Genomic DNA, 20,932 nt, shown 5'->3' on the forward strand with positions numbered 1-20,932 from the left:
ACACAACTCATTAAAACTTACCCATTAATAGTAATATAGTTATTTTATTTTATTTAAGTAGGAATTACACATCTGTACTAGACAAAGTAATCACTAATTTTTTAATTAAAAAATTCACTAATTTAAAAATTTGAAAACTAAAAACTAACTAATGTCATTACAGAAAGATGTTCTATTTCCGTGCTCAATGTGCTGAGTGCTCTATGCAGATCTTAGGTGCTTTCGTTTTGTAAAAAATAGTGGCTATTAGCTAAACAGAGTAACTCTCCATTGTAGAGTTTGGATTATAGATGGATTGTACGAATGCATGTGCATGTTATTAACTCGTAAAACAATTCTAATTCTTAGCTGATTACAATTAAAACAATCCATAATACAACAATATTTCGAAAATTATGATTGTATTAACATAAAATACAGATTATCTGTGATATTATAATACCATCATTTAATAGTCCTTTATTTTATTTTATTTTATTTACCCAAAAAAAATCAGCGATACAGATTCTATAGCCCAGAACATCGATATTAAATAATGAAAAACAAGTTTTATTTTAAAATCTTTAAATTGATCAAGCAATTAATAATATTAATGTTCTTCTTTGCCCTAAAATGGCGGTTTGACATCAGCCCTGTTCGTTAGATGCTACTCCTACTGGCTCCAAGAGATCTTGGATCATGAAGAGTACGGGCAGTGACGTCACCAGGTCTTTTAAGATCACAAAGTAGAACAGGCAGATCTTGGAGTAATTTGCCTGTGTTCGTGTTCGTCAAGACGACTTGAACATAACCTATCATAACAAATTTTTATAATATGTTAAAACACACACGTAGTTTTAAGTTTACTTTATCTAGGATATTTTAGCAGTTTTTCTTCTGTTATTTTGTCATGTGCCTTAACCTTAAGTAATAGGCAATGCTCTAGTTGCTTTACTCCCTTTCCTCCAGCACCAATGACAGAGTAACCAGAGCAATGATCTTATTGATCAAAGTAAAATACTCCTGCATAACAAACAACATAGAATTTGTGCTCGGCTTCAACGAATTCTGATAAAATACTCCGATTGAGTTGTCAAGTCAAGCAGACACAACGAACAGGACTATCGTTTTCTACTATCTATTTAAAAAATGTTAAAATTGAATGTAGTATTATAAATAGAATCATCATAATGCCCCCAAAATGGCTATTGTTTGCTGTATCATATTCTTTAATTTCCCTAACATTCAAAAACAACTATTTGTGAATCATGTAATTCAATTTGATTTTTTACCTTGTTGATCTGATCACGGATCCAGCTTACGAAGGGAATGTTAAATTTTGAAATGAGCCAAGGGTCATTTTTTACTTCATTTAAGTACGAATTGAACGCGACTATTTGTTAGCCATCGGTCGGTAAAGTAGTCTTCTCAAGTGACAATTAGCCGTCATTTTATATCTCATAATTCTGAAGGAAATGAGAAACAAGTGAAAATTTGTCAAAACAAGAGGTACTTTGACGTTGGGATAAAACCGCTGTATTATTTTGTCACCTGGGGAACAGTTCCTTTTACAAATGGTATCTAAATTATTTGTTTTCCAATCTACACAAAAAATAAATCACTGTGCCTTCACTGCAATAATTTTTTTTGTGACCCTATTGTTGAAGGTGAGAGAAACTTCTCAGGTGATATGTGTTTATTTTTTGAATGTTTCCTGTATTGATATTAATAGTGCATTGATATGTTTTATTTTTAAAAGCTAGTTACACACATACGATGCAACATTATACAAATAAATTTAGAAGTGACATTGGCATTGTAATAAAAACATTTCCTTGAAAAACATGCCAAATTGTTAATTTAGGGCCTTTAATTGATTGGTGGTTATTTAAAAATTTGTTTTAGGTGTTAGAATAACCATGTCGCATTGATTTATTTTAAGTCGACAAATAGATTAATGAGGATTAAAATCAAATATGATAAATTCATGACGAATAGTACAACAAAGCAAAAGGCATATTTAGTACTCAGGTTAGATAAATACCTCTAAAATGAGTGAAAGTGAACCAAAATGGGCTTGTGAATATTGTACATATGAGAATTATCCATCATCTTTAAAATGCACTATGTGCAGAGGTCCGAAACCGTTCATAAGTGAAGATATATATCGCCTACATGGCGATAAAATTAATGTAGATGAAAACTTTTCTTCCACCATCGGTTCCGCAGCCGGACCCTTGGAAAACAAATCAAAATGCCCTAAGAGACCTACAGAATATTGTACCTACATAAATTCCTCAAATATATGTATATATTGCGGGTCTACCCCAGTATCGGCCAATACTCTGCACGAACATATTCAGCCGTTGAAAATCTCTCAACATTCTGATTTAGCCCAAAGTTTATCTCAACCTAGAAACAATAGCCCTCCTGCAAGTTTAACCAACCTGGAGAATTCTAGGAGAACTTCGCAAGCAAAGTGGATTTGCTCGGTAAGTTTATTGATTTATTTTTAGTTAATTAATTTTTTAACTATTTTTGTCCAATAAGAAGTCAAATTATGTCACCACTTCAGTGTAAAATCTGTGTATCTCTAAATTTATAATTTTGAGATAAATTAATTAAAATATGCATTAAATGAAGAAGCTTGAAAGCTGCTAGATATTTTTTAGGCTAAAATATTATAATTGGCCCAAATATAAGCTATATTTAGTCCAAAGTTGTTTCATTTTTAATTACATGATATTTAAATTAAAGTTAAAGAAAATACATAAAGTAGGTAGAGAAATAATTGAATGATGATAAAGAACATTAAAGGAATAAATTGCATTTTGAACAAATTAAATTATGGCGTAGTTATCTAAAAATGGTTAATTTTGCTGTCTCGTTATAGTATTGAGATAACGATAATGTTATTGTTGTGTGGTGCAAATATGGTTTTAGTATTTATGTTTATTAGAATATGGTCAGAGTTATAACAAATATTTTTTATTTTGTTATTTTGCTACTTCTAGAGTATGATTTTATCGATATTTTATAAACTATATCAATTTTTATTCGATATTTCTCGAAGTAAGCAGTTATTCAGGTACATAAAGTATACATGTTAAAATAGCATCAGTATTAAAATAATTTCTCACACTCTGATGGTATGTTTCACATAACAGTGTTTTAACCAGAACACCAGGCGTGGGAAACAATTTTAATATCAATGCTAATTTACTTTTATTGATATAATGTCTCATACGTTCTTGGAAGTAGAATTATGTTCATCGATTGACCTTAAAATTTTACTCTTGTACTAGAGAATAATGAGGAATGACACAAATTTAAAAAATCACTTATTAATTTGAGAATTTCTCAGGTTATTTTTTTATTTAATCGTCTTTAAATTAATATGAAAACATTGTAAGGGACACTGCAATATCTGCAGAGGGAAAATCTCATTCCATTATTTGCAAGAATTTTTGTTTCGTTAAGTAATATATTTTTTCATGTTTTAATTAATAAGCAATATCTTTTTATTTAAATTGTGCGGTTTTAGTAGAAAAATTAAATTATAATACCTTTTTATTAGTTAATATTAGAATCAAATCTATTATATAATTATAATTAATAAAACAGAAATAAAACCACAATTTATGAGAAGTTTTTTCTTTTGTGTAACTATAAAAACTCAGTGAGAGTTGTTTTTACTTTAACTTAACAGAGAACTTATGGAGACCACTGACTTTATTGTGATATTTACGCTTAACATAATCTGTCTCTTATGAGCTGGATGATGAACTCTGCATTGTTAGACAGAATTGTTAAACTCTAACTTTTTATATAAAATAAGAAAACAGTTTTTTTCTTTAGTCACACGTCAAAGACGTCAAAGGAATTTTCCGTTGCCTTTTCTAATACGCTGTAGTTAGGTTAGGTTAGGTAGTTATGTCTTTTCTATGAAAACTAGTGAAAAGTTTTGTTGTGTACACACAAGTAAAAAGATCTTCACAACTTTAGCTTGACAAAATTTTAACTGATTCTTAAAACCAATTTTTTTAAACTCGAATTCATCATAGTGTGTTGGTGTTAGATTTAACCCTTACTATGTAATTAAAAGATTCAAGTCAATAATTTTCTTGACTCACCACCTGGCAAACTTACAATTCGTTGGTTCTATGTGGAGAGCCGTTCTCAAAATATACCCATATTTAAAAAAAATGGCATCTTGATAATATTCTAATTTTACTCTTATGTTATTCTAAATAATTTGTGTATTTTTAAAATGTAACACACAGGTTGATATTTTAGATGTGTACTTATGAAAACTGGCCAAAGTCAGTCAAATGTGCGATGTGCGGATCTAGCAACGGCAGCCAACGATCCCAAGCCGCCAGTCTTATAATGCCTTCTCCGGATCGAATTCCAGAATCTGATATCAATCAGGATGATAGATACAAAGATTATATTTTAGGTAGGTGGATTAATGCTTTTTACAACACCTGCAATCTGGATAATACCACTTAATGTAATGTAAATCACTTTATATTTGCATCGCCAAATTATTTAAAAAATAAACATATTCAAGTACATAAGAGAATGGCACAAGAGTGATTACTTTTCCTATTTTTATCAACTTTGTTAATGTAGAACTCCGTTTGCTTTTTACCTTTTTCGATCAGGTTATATGTAGATTATTTTTTAAATCATACGTTACGTAACGGTAAAATTGCAATTAATCTTTACAATCCAATTTGTAAATGAGGTGTATTTTATTTATCATCATAAATCATACAAATTTCATTGTAGATTGTGTTTATATTTACTTTAGTAGAAATTTCTGAAATCAGTGCCATTAGAATCCGTTTACTGCGAACGATAATCGTTTTTTCTTGACTATAACTTCGTGCTGCGTCATAGGGATACTTTTTGTAGATACTAGCCAGGGTCAAAACAATCACGAAAATGAACGTAAGATGCGACGTCTCAAGCGAAACGCGGATTGGAATTGGTTAAATGCCTGTATAGGTGTAATTGAAGGCGATCCGAATCCTGTCGAAGCTTACCTTTCTTCAGGCGGAGATCCTGCGCGTACCCTTACAGCCTCAGAGGTGGCTATTTTGAATAGAAGTTCCGCTTTCGATGTTGGCCACACCTTAGTACATTTAGCTATAAGGTAAGTTTTACCACGCAAATGGAAAACGATCCCATAAATTAAATTACAAAGAAAACATAAAATAAACCGATCGAGAAGCTACAGGATGATCGATATATCTTGTATTATAAATTTTATTAATTCTGCAGAACAACTATATATGTTTTAATTTTGATGAAAAAAGTTTGAATAAACAGTTTTGGTACTCCATTCATTTTTTTGGGCATCAAATCGGAGAATTTCAGGTAAGTGGTTGTAACTTTTGACACAAACTAATGTAACATCAGGCTACGCATATCAAACAACGGTGAATGCATACTTAATGACATGCATTGTTGTCAAATCTCACCTTTCTCATCAAAATCGATCGAAAATTACATTGAAATTAGTTACAATTGAAATGTTTGCAGTTTCTTCTTTTTTTTCAACTTAAACGAACCTTGGTTTCAGATTTCAAAGAGAGGATTTATTAGCAGTGTTATTATCGCAAATAGAGGGCTCCGGATCGGGTGTGAAACGCGTCCCGAGTTACGTAGCTCCCGACATAGCGGCCGACATCAGACGCCACTTCTCTTCTACGATTCGTCAGAGGAAAGGCAATTTTCCTTGTAATTTCGTCACGGAATTCCCCACGTTTACCTTACCAGCAGGTAAATTAACGTTTCAGAGTTCTCAACGATCGTATACTATTTGCGTTTTCTGCCGTAGAAGTCGATGAATTACCCGCCCCCGTGCAAGATCAGCTCTTCGCTGAACTACTGGACAAAGACGCTCAGGAGCAATTAGAGAATGACCCTGCCGTGATCAATTGGTCTTTAGATATTACCGTCCGTCTCGGGTCTAGGCTTTACGCTCTCTGGAACAGATCTGCAGGAGATTGCCTGTTGGATTCTGTCATGCAAGCCACGTGGGGGGTGTTCGACAGGGACAACATGCTCAGGAGGGCCTTAGCGGAGAGTCTCGGACAGGGAGGTCATATGTGAGTTGTGCTTTTATCTACACGTTTCTTGTTAATTAGATGGTATTAATGTACTACTTCAACGATACAAAGTAACTTCTTTCAATAGAGACTATTTTAAAAAGTGTTTGAAATCAGACTGTTTTTTAAAGGTTGGGTGTGCAAATACAACACCGAAAGGCAGGCAAACATATTCCGTTCTTGAAAGGCCCTTATAAAAATTGGGCTGTCAGCCTCCAGAATGATCTTTCATCAAATTTCGACTATTAATCTAATAATGTGTTAAATTTCAAAATTGTTGGCAAGGTCATACTTAATAGTTTTAGTTGAATATGTCTGTTAAATTCCATTACTCTTATGTCCACTATTTTTTGTGAAAAATTAGTTTGACCTCCAATTGACCTACAAAGGACATCCTAGAAAAGTTTTTTGATCCCAAATTCTGACATAAAATTTGGTGCTGTATAGGTTGCTGGCATAAAAAGTAGCTTATTCCAAGTTGACCTTAATTTGACCTTGCAACTTGTAGTCAAATCCAAGGTCACCTCGCAATTTTATTTAAAATCTCATGAATTCTATTTAAAACATTTTCCTGCATAATTGACTTGACTTTGACTTTGGTTTGACCTTGAATCTTAAGGTTGTGGGTCAAATCCAAGGTCATCAGCATATTGGTTACTTGATATCCTACAACTTTTGTTTGAAACATTTTCCTGATCCTGAGAAGTTATCGGGGGGTTTGAGTGTTTTTGGAATACTAAGAGACTACTTTTTCTGATTTCCTCTTTTTTTTAATTTTTATAAATTATTTTTTAACGTCCAATTTTTTCCTGAAATTGCTGAAATTTTGAACATCTAGTCTTGAGTGTGGTGTATAACCAAATATCTAGTTAAACCATTGCTGCCAATGTGAACGTGAACAATGAAACGTGGCTGATATTTGCTTGTTGAAGTACTATTTGTCAGAAAATCTTTAATATCAAAGAAAATGTGTTAGAATCCAAAAATCACACTGCATCACTGACGGTTACTGGTATGTACACCTTCAGAAAAGTTCAAGGACCAGAACTATGAAACACTTGCCAATAATTCGACTCTGACTATTTTCGAAGTGTTCAAGTTCATGAGCACAAAACTTATTTGTACCGTACCTTACAATTTACAATATCATTCATAAGAAATCTGCTTATTTCTGATATGTTTGACAGGGCAATTTCCATAATTCAATTCTACGTATTGTTATATAAAACAAATATCAATTATTTTGTGTTTCACTATAATTTCTCAAGATAATATTGAAGTAGGGTTGAAGATTCTTTTATTAGAAACGTCATTATAATTATAAACTTTTGTTATATTTGCATTGACAATTCTGTCATGTCTTTTTATGTTGTTAAGTAAGGACAGCCAACAACAGCCGATAATAGCGACTAGACTACGAATGGTAAGCTGCAATTGTATGTGTATAAGAATCAATTGTGTATTTCTCTTTGTGGTTGCTAGAGAAATAATACTAATGTGCAAACTTCCATAATTTTGTACTTCATGCAAAAAAAAACATAGGAAAAGGTGCAGGAACAGTTGCAGTTTTGTAGACGTTTTGCAGGTTGGTTTTTACTGACTAAATTCTAAATTCAGTCGATGATGACTACATTTTGTAGTCTCTAGTGAAATAAAATAATTATAATTTAAATAGTATTCTTACTATTTATATTAGAATGAAAAATTGCATTGTGCAACTCGATTCCGCTACCAAAACTAACTCAGCGGGACTCATTTCCTTTGTGAGATATCGTTCAATTTATATTTGCTACTGTAACTGTAGAACAAGCAGTAGAAGCGACGGCGTCAGCAGCAACCGTAAAATAGCATTGTTGCAATTTTGATTTTCCATAGAAGAGAATTTTCAACGCTTCAAAGTGTTGACGTCTGTACCACAATCTGTTAAGAAAGTAGCTGTTCATTTGGGAAATGAATGACTGCTATATATGTTTCTTGATTTTCTGGTTTCAGGAATCTGCCAATATTATTTGTAGGTATTTTTTCCAAAAATGTTAACGCCTTTACGTTGAAAGGTACATTTTCCTTGTCAGTAGCTGAGAAACAGTCGATTTGTTGTTTTGTGCAGATGCAGACACAAACTTGGGTATTTTCGATACAACTCTATTGAGCTTAAGCCAAAACTATCACTCAAAATCGTGAAAGACCGCTCTTTGTGAGTTTTTGTGGACCTAAATATCTCACTGGCTTATAATGGCTTGTTTCACTTGCAATATAATGTACTATTTGTTTATTGAGGAGGCACCGTGTTTTTTCAGTTTCTATCCTCGGTGGAAGGAATATGAATCTAGTCACGCCTCTTTCCTGCAGTATTCCTTGGAGGAGGGCCAGTGGGAGGAGGACTGGACAAGTCTGATCTCCCTGGCCAGCCAACCGGGTACGAGTCTGGAACAGTTGCATGTATTCGCCCTCGCGCATATCCTGAGGCGTCCTATTATCGTGTACGGCGTGAAATATGTCAAAAGTTTCAGGGGAGAAGCCATTGGATATGCCAGGTTTGAGGGTAAGCATTTTGTATTCAGTATTCTATGCAGTATATGTTAAAATTAAATATTTTCGAGGTAGAAAGTGTATTTGTATCTTTATAGTGCTTTTTCAGCTAATTAAAAAAAAAATCAGTATGTATGAATAATTTTAGGATAATTTTTATTTAAATTAGCATTCTTTAAATGGAGTGAAAAAAATGTTTAAAACGTTCAAAGTTGGAAAAACTATTAAATAGAAAAAAATAACCTCTCTCTATAAAATTTGACGCTTTGTTGCAAATATATACCAAACTTGCTAATTTCGTACATATTTTTCAGGATATTTCTCTTAAGTGTCCATTTATTCATTGTATAAAATATTTACAAGTTTCAAGCATTTGAAAATAAAAATGTGCAACATTAAAAAAAAAGATTAAAACTGGTATTTTTGACCCACATAATCCTTAGAACTGGAGGAAAAATCTGCAAATTGGCTTCCTTTGCTCGGGTATATGCGAGTAGGCGATGAATAATATAAAAAATGCGCCTAATTTTTACACCATTTTCGACACAATGACAGTTCGGAATTAATTTCTCTAAAACAAATGTTGCTCAATAAATAATTTAGAAGAAAAATTTCCAAATTTTTTTAGTTATTTTGAAAGGCTGTAACTTCGTGCATAATGGTCGTATCTAGAAAAAAAAAGGATCATCTTAAAGCTTGAAAATTCTAGTTTTGAAATCTTTGAGATGAAAATTTTTTTTTAACGTCAGTCTTGGTGCAATCAAAAGAAATAATGCAAAGCAAAAATTTTACAATTTTTTTCTGATTCATCAGCTTCAATGTGTTTTTTTTTATTTTCTGTATGATTGTTTCTCATTGAGACATCGTCTGTTATCGCCTTTTTTTTGTTTTGATCATCGATTTCTCATGAACTGATGATCCTACAGCCAATGGAAGGTGGGTTTTAGAAACCTGAATCAATCCTCTTCAAGGGCATTTTTTTATGATTGACAAATAAAAAAAATTATATTCAGCATTAATTTGAAAAAGTGCAAAAAATCACTTTTTCTGCTATTTTGGAAAATCAACGACTACTTTGTAAATATTGCGAAAAGTACCAATGTTTGTAGGTTTGTAGGTTTTTTTTAGCCCAATACATGCCCATGAGGCCTGTAAATTCTGATACGATCGATCGATATATTTTCCTTTCCCGAATCGTCAGTTTTACAAAAAATTAAAGGAGTAGGTTTATTGCTTCTTAAACATCAATTAATTAATGATTAAGATAAACAAATTTTTGCTGCCTTATTTTTCTCACAATTTTGCCTTAAATACTCACTAACTATCAGAAAAAACAATATTAGTTTAAAAAAAAATCAAATTTTTCATTAAATTTCATAAAAAAAAAAAATTTGCTCAACATTCAAAATATTCAATATAAAATTGTAAAAAAGAGTGCAAACAATTTTTAAAAAATTTTGAAAAATTTGATTTTTTCCAAAATTGAATTTTTTTTAAAATATTTGACGAGTATTTAACCCAAAACTATGAGAAAAATAATGCGTTAATTGATGTTTAAGGAGCTCCTTTAATTTTTTATAAAACTGACGATTCAGGAAAGGAAAACGGTTCGACCGATCAATTTTAAAGTTTACAAGCCTCATGGGCATGTATCGAGTTAGTTGTTCTAATATCGCTCTTGAAAAAGATAAAAGAAAATTGCCACAATAGGAAGATCTAACCATTTTTACATTTTATGGATATTAGATATACGTATAGAATTGACAATATGACTAGATTAACGTTTTTCCTTTACCTAATTATTCCTTTTTGTATTTGTCGAGGAGGCCCCTTGAAAAAAAATTCAATCCTAATTAAAATGCAGAAATGGTAAGATTTTACTATTTTGGTTATTTTTACATGTTGCACTCCCAAATTATTATTTTTTTTTGTAATATACTAATGCAAACAATTAAAGGGTCAAAAGAATTTCCGAAATTTTTCCGTGATTTTTGACAGACTGTATTTAGGTGAAAAATGGTCGTATCGGGAATTAAAAAAAAGCATTTTGAAGCTCCAAGATTCTAGTTTTTATATCTTTTTTAGGAACTATGATTATCATGAAATTCTAAGAAATAGCGCGACAAAAAATTTTTGCAAATTACCATGGACTTGGAAAAATTTTTTCAGCTAAGCCTTTGCATGGACCAGATAGCTTGTTTATTCAGCTTCAATTTCCATTTTTTTAAATTTCAATATGACCACTTTTCATCGAAATATCAGACTTTTAATGGAAAAGGATCCTTTTGTCTTCATTCATCGATATCTCGGAGACAAATGGTCGTACAGAGAACTGAAGGGTGGTTTCGAAAACTGGTATAGATTTCCTATAACATGCTGCCGCAACTTTTCAGAAAAAAAATGTTTTTTCATCTCTTACACGAATTTTAAAAAATTGGAAAAAAGGGTTATTTATGGATTTTTAGAAAATTGACGGCTAAATTAGAAATATTCACGAAATGACTAACGTTAAGCATGACTTTTACAATTCGATATACCCAGACGAACCCTGTGAAGTTTCATCTTGATCTAGCGAACCATTTTTTTGTTTCAAACAGTCAAACTTTTGAAAAAAATTAAAGGGTCACGTTTTTTGAGCTTAAACACTTCACAATCATGATTAAAATGGAAAAAAAAATTTTTTTTTGCGGTTTTCTCACATTTTTACCACAAATAACGTTTAAATTAATGAAAAAAAAATAAATAATAAATAAATTTTTTTCAGAAGAGAAAAAGGGTAGTTTTGAAAAAAACTGTTTTTTAAGTGATTACAGACTGTACAAAAATTAATTAGAAAGGACCCCTCACAAATCAAACGGAAATTGGCTTTCGGTGAAATCGGCCAAATTTTGGATATGTTGTTCCTTTCGGTGTCCAGATCAAAAGTCTCCACGGGCACGAAGCTCGAAAATCTTCGCTGTGAGCAGTACCCAGCTTGGAAGGTTAGAGACTGATAATCCCCGATTTTCGCTGATATCGCTCTACCCTTGCATTTTCGGGATATATATGAAGATATATATCAGAGTTCATAGTTCAAAGGTAATAAAGAATTCCCTGACTTCTCCAGGTTTTCCCTGACTTATAAAAAAAAATCCAGGTCACTTGTAGTTCATTTTTACATACCAATTGGTGTTTATGCATTAAATTCAAATTCAATATCATCAAATGTTTTCTTGACTGGACTCCATACTTTTTTATACCCTAACAACCTCTTATAAAGGTTTCAAAACCACAAATAGTTTTATCTTTCAAGAACCCAGGGCCGGCTTTCACAAAATTTCTAGTTGCATACATCAAATTCCCTGACTTTAATGAATTTTTAAAATTCCCTGACTATTCCCTGTTTTTTATGAAAAATAACAAATTCCCTGACTTTTCCCGGTTTTCCCAGCCGCTACGAAGCCTGTATATCCCGAAAATGCAAGGGTAGAGGTAGAATCAGTAAAAATCGGGGATTACCGGTCTCTAACCTTCCAAGCTGAGTACTGCTCGCAGGGAAGATTTTCGAGTTTCGTGCCCATGGAGACTTTTGATCTGGACACCGAAAGGAACAACATATCCAAAATTCGGCCGATTTCACCGAAAGCCAATTTCCGTTTGATTTGTGAGGGGTCCTTTATCTCAAAAATACCGAATCGAGGTCGATATCTGGTTTGGGTCATCTTTAATTTTGATTTAATTAAAAGTTGATTAACAGAAACATAGGACAAAAAAGCCGAATTGTGCTGGAAACAATTGGATTTTGTTTTCTTCAATGTCCGAAAGTTTTTTCAAAAAAACAAAGAAAAAATTCATAATTTAATTTTTTTTCATCAATTTAAACGTTATTTAAAACATACGAGAAAACCTCAAAAAATTTTTTTCCATTTTAATCTTGATTATGAAGTGTTTAAGCTCAAAAAACGTGACCCTTTAATTTTTTCAAAAGTTTGACTAGATGAAACAAAGAAACGGTTCGCTAGATCTAAATAACAGGTATACCAGATATGACAGGTACCTATGGCAGATAACTTCACAGGCTTCTTCTGGGTATATCGAACTGTAAAAGTCACGCTTAACATTAGTCATTTCGTGAATATTTCTAATTTAGCCGTCAATTTTCTAAAAATTGATAAATTACCCTTTTTTTCCTGTTCTTTAAAATTCGTGTAAAAGATGAAAAAAAATTTTCTCCGAAAAGTTGCTGCAGCATGTTATTCTCTGTACGACCACTTGTCGCCGAGATATCGATGATTGAAGGCAAAAGGATCCTTTTCCATTAAAAGTCCGATAGTTCGATAAAAAATGGTCGTATTGAAATTTAAAAAAAAGGAAATTAAAGTTGAATAAACAAGTTATCTGGTCATACAATGGCGTAGCTGAACAAATTCTTTCCAAGTCCGTGAAAAATTTGCAAAAATTTTTTGTCACGCTATTTCTTAGAATTGCACGATAATCGTAGCTCCTAAAAAATTTCAGCCAAAAGATCTAAAAAATAGTCTTCAAAATGCTTTTTTTTCACCTAAATACAGTTTGTGAAAAATCATCGAATAATTGCGGAAATTCTTTTGACCCTTTAATTGTTTGTATTAGTGCATCATTTTTGATTTTTTATTTTGGATAATTAATTATTACTAGCCGTTTAACTACATGTTACTGGTTTAATGGAAAAATTCCTTAGGTGTATACTTGCCTCTACTGTGGGATCAGAGTTTCTGCATACGCACTCCAATAGCTCTGGGCTATACAAGAGGGCATTTTTCCGCGCTCGTTCCCATCGAACCTTACAGCAGAATAGATTCCAGGCCACCCGTACAACACGGCAACAACATGAGCCCCGATCACCTGCGAAGCACCTTCCTGCCGCTAATGGATAGGGACAGGAAGCTGTTGCCGATTCATTTCTTGATGGAATCGGAGGTAATCTCTGTCGTTGAAAATATCCGGTTGATTTTTATAAACTCGTTTTGTAGTTGGGACGAGAAGAAACGATCCTGAGGCAGTGGCTGGATGTGTGCGAGACGGAGGGAGGCATCTTAGTTGCTCAACAACTGCTGCATAAAAGACCTTTATTAGTTGCTCAAATGGTCGAGGAGTGGCTGAATCACTACCGGCGTTTGTCGTGAGTATTATTTTTTTTTTTGTTACTATGGCACTCTTAAAAACTCGATATATTTTAAGGGACTTACATAACCTCAACGTTATTTTTTAATTAATATTTTAACTTTTTAACACTTATGCGTTTTTTTTTTTCAAATTTAGTATACGTCGAATTAAACAACTTAAAGATTATATAAAAATGTATTGTCCATGGCCTCTGTATGTCTATTTGTGTTTACAAACTTGGAAATTATTTTTTAAAGATAACTTTTATTAAAAAACAAACAAGAAATTTAAAACAAAATTAAAGAAATACGCTCAACAGAAAAACAAACGTATTGCGAACTGTTGAAGTCGAGAAGGAATGACACATCCTTTACTCACGGAAGTATTCAATGTTGCCAGCCTCCTTCGGCAATACGTAAGTGAGCTTGTCGGATCCAAGAATCACACGTATTTACGAAAATATCCTGCCGTTCATATTTTAATTTGATGCAATTACTGTTCAACATAATTGTCATCTACAGAGTGTCCTAAAAAAAATCGAAACCTGGGATAGCTTTTCAGTGTTGAGTCGTATCAAAAAAACGTCAGATAAAAGTCGTGGGATATCAGGAAACCAATATCCTGGTGACCTTGGATTTGACCTTGACCTCGAGTTTCAAGGTCAAACCAAAGTCGAATTGAAAATATTAAATGGAACAGCCTATTTTTACGCCAGCAATTGAAGGAGCATCAAATTTTATTTCCAAACGTGCGGTCAGAACATTTTCCTTGTACGTCATTGTAGGTCTGGAGGTTAAACTGATTTTTCTCTGAATAGCGCCACAAACATGTTTCAAGCAAAATTTGTAGGATTTTGAACGACGAATTATGTGGCGACCTTGGATTTCAACACGACAATTGGCAAGGTCAAATTGAGGTCAATTTAATATCAAATGGAGTATGCTATTTTTTATGTCAGCAACCGATACAGTGCTGACTTGTATCGGAATCTGGAATCAATGAATCTTTATACAATGCCCTTGCAGCTCATTTGAAGGTTAAACTAGCATTTCACAAAAAATTATTGTAATATATCGTAAATAATTAAAATTTGTAGAAAAGTGATCCCGCAAGGACATACCGAAAAAATTTTAGATATTCGGACTTAAAATTTTACTGGCATTTGACCTTGGTTTGACCTTGGAATTTAAGGTCAAGGTCAAATATTGGTTCCTGGATATCCCGCAACTATTGTTTGAATTTTTTTTGATGTCTCAATCTCGAAAAGTTATAGGGGGTTCAGGACTTTTTGGACATCATAATTTTTTTAAGTAATCCCCAGAAATGAAAGAAAAGGATTTATATCAAAAGAATGAGAATGTTATGAAACTAGACCATGACTTAATAAATTTAGTATTTAATTATTCCATTACAGAACTGATAGTTAATCGCCATTATGCCGGGGCCACATTTACGTCTAATGCCATTAATTATTGCACTATCTTGCATTAAACGTAGGTGTAACCACGACTAAGCCGTTAATTTATCATCGTCATTATTAATGGCATTAGACGTTAGGCAATAACACGAGTGGCGGACTTTTTTGACACATCAAAGCGATTTGCGTGTCGTTTATCGCATTACACTAGCATTGTCTATTGCAACACATTAGAGCTTCGAGCGTGGTTCAATATGGTTGCATAAAAATGGAGTGGTCCAACGAAAAAATAATAGAGTTTTTAGAATTGTTTCAAACGGATTCTAGACAAAAAGCATAAAATAATAATTGACGCTCATATAATACAACCGTAAAGCGGGCCCAATCTCCATGATGAAATTATTTTATCAAATAACACGTTATTTGTTGAGTAAACATCAGACACAAGTGTAGCTATTCATATTACTGCTTAATTTAATTTATTATTTTTAATGCAATAATCATCGCGATAATGGACGTTACACATTAACGTAAGTGTGGCCCTAGCATTACTGGAATTGATTTTTGGGAAAGCTTGGAAAGATTTGATTTTAACAGACAAATGATTTATGTCAATAACGAATACAAATATTGAACATATCTTGTTTTCCATGGCAACGCTGGTAACATCAGCAACAGACTTGATTGAACTAGTGTTTTTCTCTGTACATATAGGGTGATTCAGAACTTATCCAAAAAAAAAATTGTACAGGGGTCTCTTACAAATACAATTTTGTAAAGAAAAAATCAAAAAAGGTAGTTCGAAAATGATTTAAAAATACACTTGTGTATGGTACTGGAAACTGGTCCACTGTAAAACCTGATCATGCACAATGCGACCGGCATGGCGGCAAAGTGTGATAAAAACGGACAAAAACTTGAAAGAATTTCACAAGGAAAGAAATAAATAGAATTTTGTAGCACCTATTTTATATCAGCAAATTTAACTGCTTTTGCCGCTATTGTTATTATTAATTAATAAAATTTATTTGTGGTTTTAAAACTTTTAAATAATAAAATAATTTGACATAACTGATGTTACAACAACTGTTCAAAATGTTGTCCACTAACGTGTCCACTGACATTTGGGTACGTTTTATTCAGTTTCTAGGAACTAATAAAAATGTTGTCTTACTTCACCATAACAAAAATGCTTCACCATAAATTTAAACGATATCCATCTATTCCGCGTTGCTATACACGCAAGCCATATTTGACACTAACTACTAAAAAACTATTGTAAACACTATCACAAAGACGATTGTAAAATCGGATTTCAGTATTTGGAGTCGTTAAGGCCACGTGGTTCTCTATGCGTATTACGAATGACACTAGACATTTCAGTTGTCCAGTTATATGATGGTTGAAAGTACCACAATTCAATAATTTTTTCTTCGGAAACTATAAGGATTTTAAAATTTTTTTTTTACAATATTGACTCCATATCTCATGCCGCATTTATTCCCACATTTTTTTGGATAAGTTGTGAATCACCCTGTATAAAGAGTGACCGCAAAAAAAGCCATTTTTCCGCCTGTTTTTGAGACTATGACAGAGACGACAGGGAAAATCCTAAAAATATTCTAAAAATATCCAAATACTTGTCATGAAAAATGAAAATGGGCATCACTTTCAATTTTTAGAAAATCACCCTTATTTAGGGGTTGAAAAGACAAAAAAGTGAACAAATTAAGAATCATCAACAGTTGTAAAACCCTAAATATTTCTATGTTGTTATCAAAATAATATTATGAATGTGAAAATATGTAATTTCGTATTTGATACGGTCTTGTCCGGATTGAAAATCAACCCTTAATATCCCTAAAGGGGTGAAATCATCCCCTAAACGCTTACAAATGCAAAAAATATATTAAAAGTTACAATTTTTTTCTTTTTATACGTATATGGTTGAACTTAGGGGTAGTTTTAACCTCGTTTAGGGGTATTTTCCTTCGGATCTAGTGATTGTGGGTTATTAACGGTTCAATTATCACGTATAAAAGAAAAAGAAAAAAAATTGTAATTTTTAATATATTTTTTTGCATTTTTAGGCATTTAGGAGATGATTTCACCCCTTTAGGGATATTAAGGGTTGATTTTCAATCCAGACAAGACCGTATCAAATACGAAATTAGACATTTTCACGTTCATAATATTATTTTGATAACAGCATAGAAATATTTGGGGTTTACAACTGTTGATGATTCTTAATTTGTTCACTTTTTTTGTCTTTTCAACCCCTAAATAAGGGTGATTTTCGAAAATTTTCGAAAAACTGAAAGTGATGCTCATTTTCACTTTTCATGACGAGTTTTTGGATATTTTTAGAATATTTTTAGGATTTTTCGTGTCACCACTGTCAAAGTCTCAAAAACAGGCGGTCACTCTTTATATCCATTAAACGGGAAGAAATATTGAAAAACTTTCCTAGTTATAGTTGTAGAGGAAAATGAAAACTTTCATATGATGTGAAAAATATGTGTGAAACTGAAAAGAATAATTTGAATGATGTCTCAGTCTATTCTAAAGTTGTAGGGGAGCACATGAAATGGATACAATACGATCTGATAATACATAAAACTTGTTATACCCTCCGTCACATTCTCGATGGGGTTGTAATTAGCCAGTATCTTGTGCTCTTTGAATAACTCAGTTGCAGCATTTTGCCTACATTCACCGTATATCAATAGCAAGTCTACCAATTTGTGATTACTGAATTACATGCCATTCCAATAAATACTAACTACTAACAACAAAATAACACTCGATTATTACTATTTTATCCATAAAAAATTAATACCAAAACAAAATAGACGTTTAGATGCAAATAAACAGCCGATTTTACCGATTCAATGGTACTTGAACAACAGTGTGCATTATAAAAATATATTTTTTTACTGCCATTTTACTAAGGCGTATTTTTAGCAATCGACTTCTGTCATCAAGACCTATCCCCAATTAACGATAAATCTCCAAGTTCGTAAACACCCCGTAAGCTGTCGTTTAGTGGTACGCCGACAATGTTCTTTGAATTTCTAGACAAATGACATCGGCACCATTTGTCAGGCCAATTCCGATACAGGATTATTCTAGCGAGGGGGACACGGACGACGAATAACGCAGGCTTAAGTTCGTGGTTGATTAGCACGAAACAACTAGTGATGCTTTAGTACCTAATGTAATAAATTTGTCTCGAGATGGTGAATAATAGATTTAAAATTATATAGTGTATATAGGGTCTTTAGCAGCTGGAAAAAGATGTTGCACTTAAAGCATGGGTTTTCGATTATAATTTTCGGGCTGATCTACACTTAATTTCGGAGTGCATTATTCTTCCTCTTGCCTATGCAGATGTTGTATAGTTTTTTTTTTGTGGGTAGGATATATTTATTTTTATAGGTAGCTAAAGTACAAAATAAAAGGTTTAAATTATTAATGTAATATTTCATCGTATTTATTTTTACAATCGAACGAATTAAGAGCAGGTGGATGTACGAGTGACAAAAAGTAACGCTTCGAGTACGTTAACACTAAACCTTAAAATTTAATTATTCCCGTCGGAATTCGCCGTCTAGCTGCTTTTAATTTGCGACTCTGTTATGCTTTAAATATATAATTTAACCGAATTGTGAGTTATTTATTATTTTGTTGGGATGTTTTTCGTTTTGTAGTTGTTCTGTGCTGTAAGATATCGTCTAAAGATGTAGTTATCGAAACCTTGTAATTCATATTTTAAAATGAGGTCAATTTATTATAAATTGTTTTTACAACTGTGTATTTAAAAATAGATTTTCCAAATAGAAATTTGAATTATTAATATTATGAGATTTATTAAACTTACTATATCGCATTGTTAACACTGTTAAAAGATATAATTATAGAGAATAAATATTTAAAAAAACTCTTTCGAGGTTATTAATAAAAATGTATTCTCTACGCTTATTTTTATTCACACAAATGATTTTTTATTCGCACCTACTCCTTCCTTCCAGTTAAGCATCGAAGACTAAAACCGAGTGGCCTTTTCCGGAAGATACAGTATGTTCCAATTTATAGGCGTCACTAACACTGAGTAAAAAAGAAAGTTAAAAAATTCCCTCTTTGGACACTATTAAATAGTAATTAAAAATGCTTTTTACTATTTTAATTTTTGCTTGAAATTTTCAAACAAAATTAAAAGCCGTGATGGCTTTTAGCGTCTTAAAATGTTAACTGTCCATATTAAAGTATAAATTGAACCTAATGTAATAAACCGTAAATTTTAATATTGTTCCTAGTGTTGCCAACGATAAAAAAAAGGTGTGAAAGCTGACGGTTCAGAGCAGCAATTTTTATATAATGGTGATGTTTTATTTAGGTTATATCTTACCCACACTGAAAATATGTCGATAGATATACAGGGTGTTTGGAAAAGTTGGTACACAACTTAAGGAGATGAAAGTAGACCCAAAAATGGTAAAAAAGTTCCTATATGGCCCTCCAAAGGGGTTTTATCATTTGGATATTTTTTAAACCAACTTTCTGATTAAAATAAAGGAAAGAAAATTGTAGGTAATAATCATACCATAACCATCAACTATCATATCATAAGTTCATCAAAATCAGGATAAATGAGGATAGTTTTTCAACCATCCTTAACAGAAATTTTTCGAGTTTTGGTAATTATTTACTTTAGTGGCACCACCTCCAATTTTCACGAAATTTTGTCTGCCCCACTATTTTCGATGGTGCTGAACACGAATCTGCAGTTTTTTTTCTGCGGTCGAACCTAGTTTTCGAGACAAAAATTTTTCAAAATTCTAACCTGGATATTTCATATAACAGTACGTAGAACTCTGTATATTTTATGTAGCTTTCCAGAACATCTGTTATGAACAATTAACACTGTTCATGAAACACATTTTCGTAAATTTCAAGTAAAAAGATATGTATTTAATAAATAAAAATTTTGTAGTTTGAATCCGCCATTTGTAATTCGTGATGACAACATTGAGTTCCCCCACTCTCATTCAACTCTGTTCATCCCACATAAAGTCACTACTATTTTATTTATTAAATACATATTTTTTTAGTTCAAATTTGGGAAAATGTGTTTCTTAAACAATGTTCATTGTTTATTACAGATGTTCTGAAAGCTACATAAAATATACAGAGTTCTACGTAGTGTTATCTGAAATATTCAGGTTAGAATTTTGAAAAATTTTTTTCTCAAAAACTGGGTTCGACCGCACAAAAAAAACTTCAGATTCGTGTTCAGCACCATCGAAAATAGGGGGGTAGACAAAATTTTGTGAAAATTGGAGATGGTGCCACTAAAGTAAATAATTACCCGAGTTTTTTTATTGCTTTGAATTATTAAGCTGTAGGAGCCGGTAGGATTGGTTATTTTTTTCAAATGAAGTAGAATGAAACTGTTTATTACTACTTCTTGTTCTTCTTTTTTGTCCTTCACCCAAGGGGTATTTAGCCAGCTTTTTATGTACTAGTTTTTTATTCAAGGGAATTTACTTCACTTTAAAGTTGTTTTTCTTAAAAAAACAAAACATAACTTCGCTTCGCTTCTTTTGACATAATATCACCACAGCAAATAAAACAATTGTTTTATATGCTGTGATATCACACTGTTCAACATAATAATCGTAAAGTAACTAGTAACGCCAACTGTTGGGCGCGAGATTCAAATAATACAACTATACAGGGTCGGAAAATCCCCATGGTTCATCGG

At 32.3% G+C, this 20,932-nt stretch overlaps 1 protein-coding gene across 5 annotated transcripts; it reads left to right on the forward strand.

Moving 5' to 3' along the window:
* The first annotated feature begins 1,397 nt into the window (after nucleotides 1-1,397).
* LOC108917155 (ubiquitin thioesterase trabid) lies at nucleotides 1,398-19,128 on the forward strand. 5 transcript variants are annotated; one of them, XM_018723630.1, is made up of 10 exons: nucleotides 1,398-1,664; nucleotides 1,885-2,471; nucleotides 4,276-4,438; nucleotides 4,900-5,140; nucleotides 5,570-5,769; nucleotides 5,828-6,098; nucleotides 8,396-8,640; nucleotides 13,327-13,565; nucleotides 13,619-13,767; nucleotides 18,247-19,128. In XM_018723630.1, exons 2-10 carry the CDS (start codon nucleotides 2,031-2,033, stop codon nucleotides 18,323-18,325), a joined length of 2,028 nt encoding a protein of 675 aa, XP_018579146.1. In that variant the 5' UTR covers nucleotides 1,398-1,664; nucleotides 1,885-2,030; the 3' UTR covers nucleotides 18,326-19,128. The 5 variants fall into 5 exon arrangements, with proteins under 5 accessions (XP_018579146.1, XP_018579145.1, XP_018579147.1 ...); XM_018723629.1 differs by having other exon boundaries at nucleotides 1,398-1,646; XM_018723631.1 differs by having other exon boundaries at nucleotides 1,398-1,556.
* Nucleotides 19,129-20,932: the final 1,804 nt, after the last annotated feature.

Source organism: Anoplophora glabripennis, unplaced genomic scaffold (assembly GCF_000390285.2).
Source record: "Anoplophora glabripennis isolate ALB-LARVAE unplaced genomic scaffold, Agla_2.0 scaffold85, whole genome shotgun sequence".
NCBI lineage: Eukaryota > Metazoa > Arthropoda > Insecta > Coleoptera > Cerambycidae > Anoplophora > Anoplophora glabripennis.

What these genes read in the sequence shown, in the direction of transcription:
- LOC108917155 (XM_018723630.1), top strand. Translation starts at nt 2,031, where the DNA reads ATGAGTGAAAGTGAACCAAAATGGGCTTGTGAATATTGTACATATGAG. An exon ending in TGGATATGCCAGGTTTGAGG is followed by an intron (nt 8,641 to 13,326) that starts GTAAGCATTTTG and finishes AAAATTCCTTAG; the next exon opens with GTGTATACTTGCCTCTACTG. An exon ending in ATTTCTTGATGGAATCGGAG is followed by an intron (nt 13,566 to 13,618) that starts GTAATCTCTGTC and finishes CTCGTTTTGTAG; the next exon opens with TTGGGACGAGAAGAAACGAT.